Here is a 13586-nt window from a genome sequence, read left to right as displayed (position 1 = left end):
GGCAAAAAGAAATCCATCCTTTGTAGGGTCATACTCTACAGTTGTAAAATTGCAGCACTTGAAATTTAGTCATTAGATTATGATGCTGTAATTTTCCAAGACAGACAATCTCTAAGTGACTCCTCTGGAAAGACAAACACTATTTTTGACATTTATACCTCATGAATTACTAATTGGTTTGATGAATCTAGATTGATTTTGCATGAAAAAGATTCTTTGGCACATACCTTGAAGGCTGAAAATTGTACAGACTGGAAAAAGACTCAGCAAAAATAATTTTCGAATTGGCTAGCTCTGCTTAAAAGAGCAAGTCCCGTTAGATGAAATCAAGAATACTTTTCAGGAGAATTTTCCTTCTAGGTAAAAAACAAAACAAAAAAAAACCACACACAAAAACAAAACAAAACAAAACAAAACAAGCAACCAAGCAAGCAAAAAAACCCACAACTTTCACCTCATTTGGAACATGTTCTATTATCACCCTATTTTGTTGTGGTGGCATGCTTCCCCACAGAAAGAAGTGATGTCCAGAGCTCCAGGATACTTCATAATGGGAAACAAATTGTGTCTTCCGTGTTACTGCACAACACTAACTGAATTTCTTAATACAAAGGTGAAAAACAAGCTTTATTTCAAAGTATTTAGATTTTTTTTTTTTCACATTTAAATACCTTTTGCAGCCAGTAAGAACTGGAATTCAGGCAATCAAAAAAAAAATAACAATTGGTAAATAGAGAAATAAATAACACAAATGATTAAAAAAATCAAACTGAAATCCACAAAAAGATGAAAAAGGCAGACAAGGATATAAACATTTTAATGGTGTAAAGTGCTTTTCTGCCATCAGAATAGAGGAAAAAAGGGGGGGAAAGCCAACATTTTTCTCAATTTCAGAACTTCTACTTACAAAGGATTCAGTATAGTATCCTAATCTGACATAGTGATAACAAACCCAAGGAACATAGGACCAAAACACAGCCCAATGAAAATTATATCAATATGATACCTGCTGTTTTGCTGACAATAAACCCAGCTAGGGGCACCCATCTATTTGGAAATAGATGTGGATTCATTTCACTAGCCCTCCCCTCGTGACAGACCCATTAGCCGAACCAGTGGTTAAATTTCTTGTTCTTTCAGGAGGTCCTCTGACATCACACCAAGACACTTTTACAGGCTGCCACTAGCAACGTTACACTGCTGCTGCCTCAGCAGCTCCTTTGCTGGGATCAAGTAACACCCCTTCTTTGGTGGGGAAACAGTGATGGGGAAGGAACGCGACAGCAAACTGCTGCTCCTCGGTATGACCCATGCAATGCTGCAACAACTACTTCAGTCCAGTTTCAGTCTAAATAATAGGAAATTATTTTTAAACACTATTTAGTTACACAGATATGGCCTCCATCGTGGGCAGAAAAGCATCATCAGTATACATCAATTACAACTACATATCCCTCAGTCATTCTGTCCTCGTCTGCCACAGTGGTTTTCATCCATAGACAAAACTGAAATTATGCTGAACTCCAAACAGCCACTTCTTATTTTTCATTTTCACCCATGGAGGTCTATAGACCCCCCATAAATGGAAAGCTTGTGAAAAACATGAGCAGAGAAATACGAATTTCTATCTTTTTTCTCTACTTCAGGAGGGAAAAAAAAAAAAAGGTTATTTTAATTCCTAAATTCCTACCACTTCTGTGACAAATTAGATGGATTCCTGTGATATGTGCTATAACCTCATGTTTAAAAAAACCTAGTGTTTTGTCTCCAAGATTAAGTACAGGATTAGATAAGCACTGAAGGCTAGGTAATTCTGCTGTGGCAAAGATTATCACAATAATACTGTAATAAAACTACATGCTGTAGATCAGTTTTCTTTTGTCTGCATACCTCCATATATTTAAGAGAGAATAAGCAGCACCATTGTCCATCAGGGACCACTAAGTGAGAAGAAAATGAGGACCAGAGTCACAGAAGTTGTCAGAAAGGACCACAGAGCAATAGTTTTTCGTTCCAGGAGAAAAGGCTGTTGGAAGGATGCTTCGGCTGCCCCTGAGGGTACCACAGGCTTTCACTGAGAAGAGAACCATAGGCCTGCTTCATTAGGGTGCTTCCCACCAAACGCTGTCCATTCACAATTTCTCTTCAGACATACTCACAGAGTGGCAACAGCTCCTTGTGGCTTGCAAAGCAGATTTTCAACTCCTTCCCTTCTGCTGAGCTTTTAAAAGTTGAAGACTTCACTGGCACACTACTGGGTCATGACAGTCAGTGTTCAAGCTCCTCAACTATTCATCCTCCACAACAAACGTGCAAGGCCACCTCATTACCTCCCTTACATTTGCACTTGACAGCTATGTAAAACTACAGGATCTTCTGCACAGTAACCTCTCCAAAGTCTGCTTCGGTTGAATCTGTTTATGCTGCTTCAGCATGTTTTTGAAGCATGCTATCAATCAGTATACGAGCCATGAGGGCACATTTAAATCTTAAAGACACTGTTTTGCATAAATGACCAAGAACAGCCAATTCTTCCTTGTTGTGTAATACATCCAGCAAAGATGAAAATCGAGATATAAAAAAAAATCTGACATAGGCTGTGTTTTGAGTATAGCATCCACAGATATTCTTTGCCTCCACAAGTCACTGGGAGAAAAACTGCAGATGGGTGTCAATCAGCACTATAGTTTTATATATATATACATACATAAAAATGGGAACCACATGTATCAGGTGGAAAGATACTGCAGTGACAGATGCTTGAGAAATCCTCCCCAAAAAACAAGCCACTATATGTTTTGTACACAAAGCAGCAGTTCTTTCAATTAGACTTAGAAACGGTTAGAAACTGGATCAGATTCTTTAAGCCATCAACAACTCATAACAGCTACACAGTATCCAACTAAAGGGCAATTTAGATTCAGGTCAATTTTTCACCCTTTCACAATTATGTAATATCAATAAAAGGACCCATGGGAATGATGCCATATGTGAATACTATATCTGGCAATCAAGCTAGAGTGCACAAACAGAATTATTTTCCCTACCTGCTGTGGAAATAATCCCCTCCACAGCAAAGCAAGTATTTTTTCTAAAATCGGTCTTTATTCCCAGATGAAAAACTTGGTCCCTTTCCTTGATCTCAAAATGTACTACTCCACACTGAGAGAAACCAACAGATGGGTGGTAACACATGGTTCTTGAGGAGAGGTTTCTAACAGCCAGTTTGGGCACTATCCTCAGAGCCACATCACCTTGCAAATGGCTCTCCTTCCTCTTTCCTCCACCTGCTGACAAATTTCTACATCACAGGACACAGGAGCTATCCAAGTCCAACCTATGGAACACATAGTGCAGCAGCCACACTAGGAAAGGCAGCCTTGCCCAGCTTCCCAGAGTAGCCCACACACATACCTTCACATACATGGGAACTGACCATAATTTGGTGGCTAAGACTGAGAGGAAACATGGAAGGAGAGAGGCAGACCCAGTGCAAGTCCAGCTTCAGTCACGGTCAGCTGGAAAAGACAGCAGAGGTGCTTTCACTGGAAAAGCCCACGTGGCAAGCACGCACAGGTCCCACTCCACACTGCAGGACAGTCAGGAGCGTATTATGAATATGGGACTTGATGGGGATTTAGAAAAACACTGATATCAACACATCACTCTCCACATTCTCTATCAGTACAAAAGGAATGGTAATGATTGGTTAGCTGCAGCTTGAGAGTTCAGCAAGTGTGAAAACACGTTGTATATAAAAGGAGGATTGCTTCACCCATTCCAATGAAAAACATTTCACACACTTCTGACTAATGAATTTAAAAAACATTCATCTACATGAGCCACAATATAAACATCATTTGACAAGGAGATTAAGTTCTATCATACTCATATTCCCACTGATTTAAATGGAACCGCTCACAAGTTTATGGTGATGCACACATTCAGGCAGCCTGCTGGATCCACACTAATAAGCAGACACTCTTCCAGGACACCTTCAAAACAAATCATCAGTGTTTTCAAACTCTGTCTCAAACCTAACGTGCTCTTTTTTTTTTTTTGCAAATGAACCTATGTAAATAGATTTGAATCAGTGCTGAATCCCTATGAAGCTCACAGGATTTTGTGCTATGTGGGTAATACAAGGTAGGAGTCTCATTTGCTCCTTAATAAACACTAGGGTCAACCTCTTACTGTGCATTTCACAAGCTGTCTTGTTAAACAGGAAGCATGGTACTGTCTGGCTACAAGTCAGAGCATGTAACAAGACAACTAGAAGTGGAGTGGAAGACATTTCTTCATCTGTTTAATTCAGTAATAAAACTATTTCTCTATAAAACTATAACCTGGTGACTTCTGTGTTGTCTACAGAAGCAGAATACAGTGGTAGAAAATAAATCATATTATGGGCCTTTTGGTTCAAATCACCACATTCGGACTACTATTTAAATGTCAGTCACATTCATTCAGTGGTTCCTGGGGGAACCTCGGATGTGGCTATTACCAGCATTTTTATTCATTTGTTTCGCTATGAAATTATTACTTTCTGAAAGCTTAATTTTGACTGTGCCTCACAAGAGCTATATTATGCAGTGAATGCAGTCATGTGGAAACAAAGCCTATGCTTTTTTAAAACAACTCTGTTCAAATGCCCCAGACTGTCAAATCTGTTTCACCCAAAATTATTCTGATGGTTTTAAAGCTTTACACAAACCTGTAGGAAACTATAGTCTCTCGGTCACACTGACACAGCACTAATGACAAAGAAGTCTGCATGCCTAAATAAAAAGGAACCATTTGGTGGCACAGCACTTAGTTGCCCATTTCCAGAAAAACACTTTTCAGATAGATCTTCTTAGGTCCAGGATGTCTGACAGATTTGCAGCAGTACAGTTAACATTCAAATAGGGCTACTTCTCCTTCTTAGGTGCTCTGTGGGTAATAGCAGTAAATGAAAAACCTAACCTGTTCCATACTTGTCAAGCTAACATCTTGTAACTCTACACGATTGTCACATCCAGACTCAGCCTCCTTTCACAAACTCAGGAATATTTCTTGTAAACTTTATGTTGCTGCACAGAGGTAAAACTCTTATAGTTTTTCTGAAAGGCAAAAGGGGGAACACTCCGTTCATTCTAGGAGGAGCAAAGTTTCCTCCTGCTTTTCAATGACTCAATGCTGTTGGTGCATGGAATTTGACAGGCATTAAGTTCTTCAGCACAGCTTCTAGTAAAAACCAGAATAGCAGTACTGCGTGCAGGTTAGTTTGACATTTTACAAGTCAAAAAATGATGAATAAAAAAAAAATGCTTACACTGTATAAAATAATCCAGACGTGGAAGTCACACAATTTTAAGTTGTGCTATGGAAAACAGACTTCCTTTGGATGAGACAAAAACTTTTTATAACATTTAAATTGCACCACAAATCTTTATACTTCTAGTTGGAACTGTATTTTTTATTAATGATATTGTATGCTCATCATCATAAATTCTCTGTGTATAAGGGGTGCTAATGTTACAACAAGAATAATAGCATTAAAGATAGAAAGAAACTAAACTAAAGACTTTAAGACTTCACAGTGTTAAGCTGGTTTAAGGGACAGAGCAACCTATGAAATAACTTGAAATTGTTCCCAGCATGACTTAGGACTCTATTATGACAGCACATCGTACACAAGTTCTTGTGTGAATAAGAACCAAAGGAATAATTCCAAATTTTTAAAACTTCCAACTTATTTGGTCCTATTTGGGAAGTTTCATTCATACCAGCAATGTCATTCCATATTTTACCCGAGGATTAATCCCTAGTCAAAAGGATTACTCCCTAGAGTAAGGTCAGCACAGCTAAATCCTGGATTTCTCACTCATACTGAAAACAAGCCAATAAACAGATCAGTCTTGCAACCTACTTGTGAGTCCCTATCATACATGAATGTGTCTTTGTGGCCTGTGTACAGTCTGTGAAAGTCAAGGCTGGACCCAAAAGTCCCTGGATCATTTGATGCTAGGCTGCTAAACCTAGCATCAGAAACTTAATATTTTTGTTCCAGCCAGCTAAAACTATTCCTTCCTTCTAAATTACAGTATTGCAGGCAGTCAGTGTGAGGGTATCATCTGAAGGACAGAACAGCATGCACAGACCTTTCTCACCATGGTCCCTCCAAAAAAGATGTTTACCTCTGCTGCTGCAGAGGCATACTCATTAGCTTACAGTAATGGAGAACTGAGAATTCTACTATTAAAAAGTGAACTTCAGCTTGCCTGCTTCTTAAATGGGGATGACACAGACACTGTAACTCTTACTTTTCAGTACCAGAACTCAGTGCAGCAATGATGATTCCCAGGTGTCTGATAGCACTGTAGGTACCAGGGGGATAAATAACAAAGGTGCAACAGGAGATGGGCACTGCAGGACTGGCTCGCGCACCCTTAACTGCTCCTTACCACATCTGTCATGAGCACAGCAGGTTTCTCATGAAGCTTGTCCTACCGATGATGCAGCACAATGTGGTATGAAAGGTGAGACACAATGTCATTCGATGCCTACATGGGCCCATGAAGGACTTGACATATCCCATTGCGTTCAGAGTCACAAAGGGTATTGGTGTAATTGCAAGGCATTGCGAATCAGAATTTGGACAAATTCTTGTATCAGGGCTCATTCCTTCAGGAACACTTCCCCAGGGGGGCAACAAGAGATGAGATGGAAGAGAAAGGGAAAAACACAGGTGTTGAAAAGCATAACGGCTGCTGCATTTTACATGCCTGCACCCACAGACTGCTTACAGTGACCAAGACTGTTACCTGAAGATGCCTGCAACGACGATTTGTAGGAAATAACTGGGGATTTTATATTTAGTTGCAAGCAAACAAACAAACAAAAAAGAGGCATGTTACACTGGTCTTGGTTTCAAATCTCTAATTCCAAATAAATCCCCCTGACTTCTATGAAACCATGTTAGGTTTATCCCCAAAGCACAATGAGTCAGAACCTGATTCAGAAATTGTAACCTTACAGACTGTAACACACAGATTTTGTATTATGAAACAACTCGAAGACTGCTGAAACATCAACCCTGACCTTCCTGCAGTGTCACATCATGCCTAAAGTAACAGGACCAAACCTCATTATTCATATTTCAGCTACACCCTGGAGCCAAAAAACAAAACAAAACAAAAAGGTCATGTTTATTGATGATTTACAAAGTCAGGCTAAGGAAACGCCGATGGAAACATGGTGCACAGCCCTCAGTAGAGAAGGTCCGTGGCCCACGGCAGATGTCTGCCCCAGCGGCAGCCCCTGCCCCCCCCCCGCCCGCGCTGGTCCCGCGGGGGCAGCCCAGAACCCGCTCCCACACCCCGGGAGCCTCTGCCCGCCTGCCGCAGCGCGGCCTGAGCCGGTGGGAGGTGCGGCCGGACGGCACCCCCTGCCCCCACGCACGCGTGCAGCCCATGCACCCACGCAAACCCGCGGACACTCGTGCAGAGCCATCCACGCCCGTGCACGTTCACTCACCAAGCACACTCCTGCGCGTTCGTGAAAACCTGTGAACCACTCGTGACCCACGCACACCCGTGCACGCTCACTCACATCCGTGCCCAACATCCGTGCGAACCCTCTCACCTCGCACACCCGTGCGCACGGATGAAAACCCGTGCACGCTCACGCCCCACACACACACGCGCACACCACGCGTACTCGTGCAATACGCACAGCGGCGGATGCCCACGCACAAGGGCGCACGGGCGGGCAGCCGGCACCACGCAACCGACTGCACCACGCAGCCGAGCGCCGCGCCGAGCACCTCGGCGCGCAGCCCGGCCACGCGCGCTCCCACGCGTGCCCGCCATGCACCACCCTCCTCCGCTCTCCCCTCCACCTCGCCGCGGGGGTACCTGGGTCGCTTTGTGGAACTGCTTCTTGAGCCCGGCCACCGACATGGCGAGGGCGGCGCGCTGCGGCCGGGCCGAGCGGGGCCGAGTGGGGCCGAGGGGCGACGCGGAGGTCCCGCAGCCGCCGCCGCCGCGCAGCCGGAGCACGCCGCCTGCCCACTCGCGCTGCCCGCACCCGCGCGCCCGGCGGCGGCTGTCAGGTGTCGGCGGCTGTGCGGGGGCGCCGTGACGTCAGGGCGGGACGCACCGCCCTGCCACCGGGCGCTCGGGGCCGCCCCCCCGTCCCCGCCCCCCCGGTGTCACACATCCCCCTCACCCCAGCCGCCACACACCCCCTCTGACCCTCCCTCCCCCCCCGGGGCGGCCATCCCTACCCCCCCCGCCCGCCCCTCCCCTCCCTGCGTGGACCTCGGGCTCGCGGCCGCAGCGTCTCCCGACAACGAGTGGTGCGCCGGTCCCCACGGGGCATCATCCGCGGAAAATAGACCGAAGGGAAGACGTCAGTGGAGGGATAGTGGGGAGGAGGGGGGAAGGCGGTAGTAGAGAGGAGAACAGCGCGGTCCAGACACCCGAAGGAATGTTCGGAGCCCTGCTGGCGTCATCGGGCCTCATGTGCCTCGCACCACAGGCAATGGTCGAACCCTGGCTAATTGGGATCCCTCAACAAGTGCTTTTTTCTTCTCCCTTCACAGTGTCTGTGATCTGTAGAAAACCAAGTCCAAAGCCTGCCCATTGTAACCTGTGAGTGTGGCTTTTGTCTTGAAGATAAAAGCCTAGAACCCAGATAAAATTGTTGCACTCGAGCAGTTCCACGTTACAAACACTGACAGAACAGTAGCTAACAGTGCTTGGGCTCTGCCAGAAACAGACTCGACAACATGAGCAGTGTGGTCCAAACATGACGATCCTTCTCTGCAGGCTGGACCAGTCACTGCCTGTGTGTGCTGCAAATTAACACAACCAAGGTGCACGCAAAGGTCTTGCCAGCTGTTGGAAAGCAGTCGCGCGATGTTGGCTGTGTAATTCCACCACAGCAAACACTCAACACGAGCTAGTTAGACAGGATGACCGCATTTTCAGAAGCACCTAAAGCTGTTTCTAAACTCCGTGTGGACTTGCCATGTGTTGTGGCAGCACACAGGCTCGGTGCAGCCAGCCGAGATGCGCTGCTACACTCTTCAGTCCTGCATGCCATCCCAGCTCTGTGCGGCACAGGAGAAGCGACTATACCACATGTATACCTCAGGGCATCCAGAGGCAAAGCAAGGCCTCCACATCACCGAATCTCACTGACTTCATGCAGTTCTCGGAGGTGACTTACAATGAGGGAAAGGATCTTGAACAAGACTCACGCCAGTGCTTTTGGAAGTATTTACCAATGTTGTTCATAATGAGGAATGGCAAACCAAGAATATCCCTCTCTTCACTGTAGAGTGGGAGATGATACCAGCCTCACCCTGGGCACAGCAGGAGGCACCGCTTTCTGGCCTAGTCCCAAATCCGCATAGAAGCACTTCCATCCACTTTAGTGTTAATATTATTTTAAAGGATGAAAAATGAGACCATATGGAGATTCCAAGCAAGGAGTGGGAGTTTATTGTGCTAGCCACTGTGCTTTTGACAGAAAACTCCCACTGTACCTATTGCTTGGGAAAGGGCTCTATAGTCTGCAAACATACTAAAAGCTAGAAAATAGACCTATGAAAGACATAAATGTCATAATTTTAATTATCTAAAATGAAGAATATATTTCTATGTTACTAAATAACTGGAATGGTTACATTTTAGGATCTGGAATTTGCTGGCTATTTCAAAAGAGTACAGTTCTATCTGCTACAAATTTTAAGTGAAAATTACATGAATAACAGAATAAGTAAGAGACAATGTGGGCATAGAAAGGCCCACCAAATTCAGTTTCTGGGTGATAAACTAGAGATACAAGGCCTCATTTTCAAGGGTATTATGCCCCTGACAGTTCCCATTGCTTGTTAATTAAAATTACTAGTATGCTGCTTGGCTGTAAATCAGCCCAAATAGTAGTTGAATGCCCTCAGTCATCTTATTTTACTGGCTGTGCATATTTGTATTCTTGCAGCTGAATCTAACACTTTTACTTGTGCTCACACTTCTTTTTTTTTCTAGAACACCTATATTCCTGGTAGTGGAAAGTTTTTATCTTTATTAAAATAAAATTTATGTGTGTCAGTGTCAGTGGACTTAAAACTACTTTGAGTAAATTAAATGGTGACACTTGTTGGCCAGAAAGAACTTAATTTAGTGTTTGCTCTTCAGTATATCATGTCATTTGTGACTTCTTCTCCCAGAGCAATTTATGTGAATAATGCTTTGAACTCAGCTTCAGTGAGATGGATTCTGGTTTTAATAAACTGTAGCGAACAATAACAAATTATGTTTGCCTATAATGTTTCACATCTCATTTTAAAATATTTGTATGTTTTTATGAGATCTATGAGTATATATGTGTATCTATATATATTCCAACTCCAAATCCCATTTTAGCATGAATAAAGGTAATAGGCTAAGCACTTATTTTTATTCCATATGGCAAAATAAAATTATAACAATAAAAACTAAAATGTCATTGTTGCATATCTAAGCAATAACCAAATGCAGTAAGTGCTTTTTTAAGTGCAACCCTAATCCTGTCTTTTGTGCACACTGTTAATGACTTTAGGTTATGAAACACTATAGTTCTTACATAACATACAGCTGATTCTGCATATTTAGAACTGTATGCTACTTCTAGGTATATTTGTTTGCATTATCTGATGATTTTAAGAGGAGAAATCTTTGCTAACTTTAACCTGTCATGCAAGTACAACAGGGAGTAGTATATAGGAAATGACCCATCTGTCACAGAAAGAATTGCATTTTTGGTTACCAAAGAACTGTAGTGTGACCTTGTAAATACTGCTGGTTTGGTAAAGATCATAAACCAAATGTTTTTATTAACCTATGTGATAATACCATTCCAAAGAATTTAGAATAAGATTCTTCTCTATTCTGCCAGTTGCACAGTCATGAACTCCGCAGTTTTTTAAAGAAGGTGAAGAAGATGCAAAAAAGCCCCAAACAACTAACCACACCAAAGAAAATAAAACAAAAACAAAACAAAACAAACCACAAAAAACAAAGTAGAAAAATCTCATACTTGATCTTCAAAGGAGCAACTAATTTGAGGTAGTTCATATGTTAAACCATTGATTCAAAATGCCTGATTTTCAGAACCTCTGACAAGTAAGCATTGTCAGAGTTGTTTGAACAGGACATTTTGGAAAACCTTAGCTTTCTCTAGCAGAATGCACAAAATTTCACAATCTTTTTGAAAATGTAAGTCATCTAAACTGTGTAACAGAGCAAAACATTGTGTAAAAATCTTTTATGGCTATCTAGGTAGTAAATAATTCCTTATAGATGTCATTGTAGCAATTTGCATCTCGCTACTGTGTTAAGCCTAATGGCAGAACAAGTTTTCTTTTTTTTTTTTTTTTTTCCTGTAATATTTGACTGTTGGCTGTAATCAATATTTTCTTTAACACACAGTATAAGCCTTGTTCCCATTCACTTGAACCCTGATTTCAGTCTTACATTTCACTTACTTCATTTGGACACAGACAAACTAAACATGCCCAATTTTTCTCAAAATACTATTTTTTTTTCTTTTACAGTGATGTTTCACTCCTACTCTCTGGCCATACTTAGGTTCATTCTCAAGTTCTCCCTCATATTTTCCTCCAAGGAACTTAAATCATTTTACAGACAGTGAGTAAAGGGTCAACATGGCTAGATCATTTGAAGAGATTTGGTGGTTGGTCTACTTCCCATTGTCAGGAGATGAAGATGCAGAGCAGAGCCCCAGACATCTTCAGCCTCTGCAGATATAGTATCTGCTAGGGTCTTCCCAACAGAGACACAGGTAGAAATCTAGGAACCTTCCAGCAGAAGCATGAGACAGAATAGCCTCCATGCTGTTGCATCTCCTTTCCTGAGTAAGATGATTTAACGATGAAGGTCTGCTGCACAAAACTGATCTCTAAATCCAGTGAGAATTGAATCTGCAGCAGCATTTACTAATTCATACTGGAGGACTTTAATCAAAGGGCAGAATGGCATCATGTCTCTTGAGTTTGCTTTGTAAACCTCACATCCAAATTCTGAGCAAGTTAAATATCTCTTTTAGGAAGTATATGTTGCTACTATGTGAGGTGATACAACTATTCTCATTCTGAAAATCATTTTTTGAAATAAGTGGAAAAATTCATTTCAGTAGATCCCAGAGAATTTGATCCATATATTTTTTGGTACAAGCTCCTTTTTAGACCTTTTTTTTTCTTAAAACTCAGTCAGCTAATATTTCTACAGCACAAAGGGATGTAAGGCATAATAAAATCCCTTGATAAATTGCCTACCAAAATAAAATAAAGTGCTAAAAATACAATAAAAACATTAGGGAAAAAGTACTTGAGCCAGGGAATTCAGAAAACTAATTCCAGGAGGAGATGGTGTGGCTGCATATTCTAGGTCCTTGCAGAATGTGCAGTGGAAGCAAATCACTCTGTTCAGCACTTAAGTAATAAAAGCACATTGAAAAACCAAAGGTCAGTATAATCAAACAAAAAATAAACCATCAGGCACTATGAATACAAGTTTTTCAAAATGAGTAACACAGAAATAGTAAAATGTATTTGGAATGTTCATTCACATTTCACTGGGAAAGAATTTGGACATTTATGAAGTTACTTATGATACTCTGTCAATGATTTTACATGAAATCTTTGTTGATATTATCATCACAATGGTTGCGTATGACAGAAAGGTGCAAACCAACCTTATGAATGGGATTTCAAGGCTCCAGGGAAGGTTTAATCAGTCACCCACAGGTCAGAAACTACATAGCTCAGTCAGAAATTAAGCCAGAAACTAAAATTTACGTAACAGAGTCCTCACCTGAAATCTAATCTGGGCTACTCTACTACAGGTCAGCTAGCAAAAATGGGTGAATTCAGGGAGTGTAAATCAGCAGGCACTGAATAATGAACATTAAACCAGTGCTAAATTTAAAAAAGGGTGAAACATCATAGACATGTAAGTGTGAGACACGAAGGAACCAACCAAACAAACAAATCCATTACTGCACTATCTTTTAAAAAAACTAATTCCTCCATTGATTAGGAAATACCTTGGCAGCTTCTGAAGGTAAAAAGGTACACGAGGCATAGATAGTAAGTTCCAAGCCAGGGAAGATGGAAACATCTAACAAGGAAAGAAGAAAGACAGAAAAATGTCAATAGCCTCCACCCTCTTGTTTGAATTGTAGGAGCCATTTAATTTCATTTCACACAAACCAAAAATAAAGCAGGATTAACAGCATTGTTACTATCAGTTAAGTGTTATTGTTCTTCCTAACACAATTTGTGTTTGTTTCAAGCATAACATAGATTATCTAGGTTCAGTCCTGATAGAATTACCCTTCATAATTGTCCATCTCCAGTCTCATGGATTTACAACTTCAGTTTTCTTTCCTGATAGCTGACAGATGAGGTTGCCTATAAAGTCTAAGAGTTCTTCCTTATAAAAGTACGCAAAGCTTAACTGGACACAGTACCAATACTCTGATAGTATACTTCTTCAACATATGTTTACAAAATCACTGCAGGTTTTTTGTCACCA

At 41.8% G+C, this 13586-nt stretch overlaps 1 protein-coding gene across 4 annotated transcripts in view; it reads right to left on the bottom strand.

The window, feature by feature from the left end:
* Nucleotides 1–8392, bottom strand: part of SH3GL2 (SH3 domain containing GRB2 like 2, endophilin A1) — a 105147-nt gene extending 96755 nt beyond the window's left edge. Inside the window, exon 1 of one of the 4 annotated variants that reach the window (XM_033004224.2) lies at nt 8304–8392. Coding sequence is in view for 3 of the 4 variants with exons in the window: in XM_042804555.1 (XP_042660489.1) it covers nt 7899–7943 (45 nt within the window). In the remaining variant the exon portion in view is untranslated. Of the gene's footprint in view, nt 1–7898; nt 8137–8303 lie in introns of those variants that run through there. The other 3 variants (XM_042804555.1, XM_042804553.1, XM_042804554.1) reach the window with 3 other exon arrangements.
* Nucleotides 8393–13586: the final 5194 nt, after the last annotated feature.

This window comes from Tyto alba, unplaced genomic scaffold (assembly GCF_018691265.1).
Source record: "Tyto alba isolate M040663 unplaced genomic scaffold, T.alba_DEE_v4.0 Super-Scaffold_42, whole genome shotgun sequence".
Lineage (NCBI taxonomy): Eukaryota > Metazoa > Chordata > Aves > Strigiformes > Tytonidae > Tyto > Tyto alba.
The sequence above is the reverse complement of the archived record's forward strand: the minus strand, read 5'-3'. Positions and strand labels throughout refer to the sequence as shown.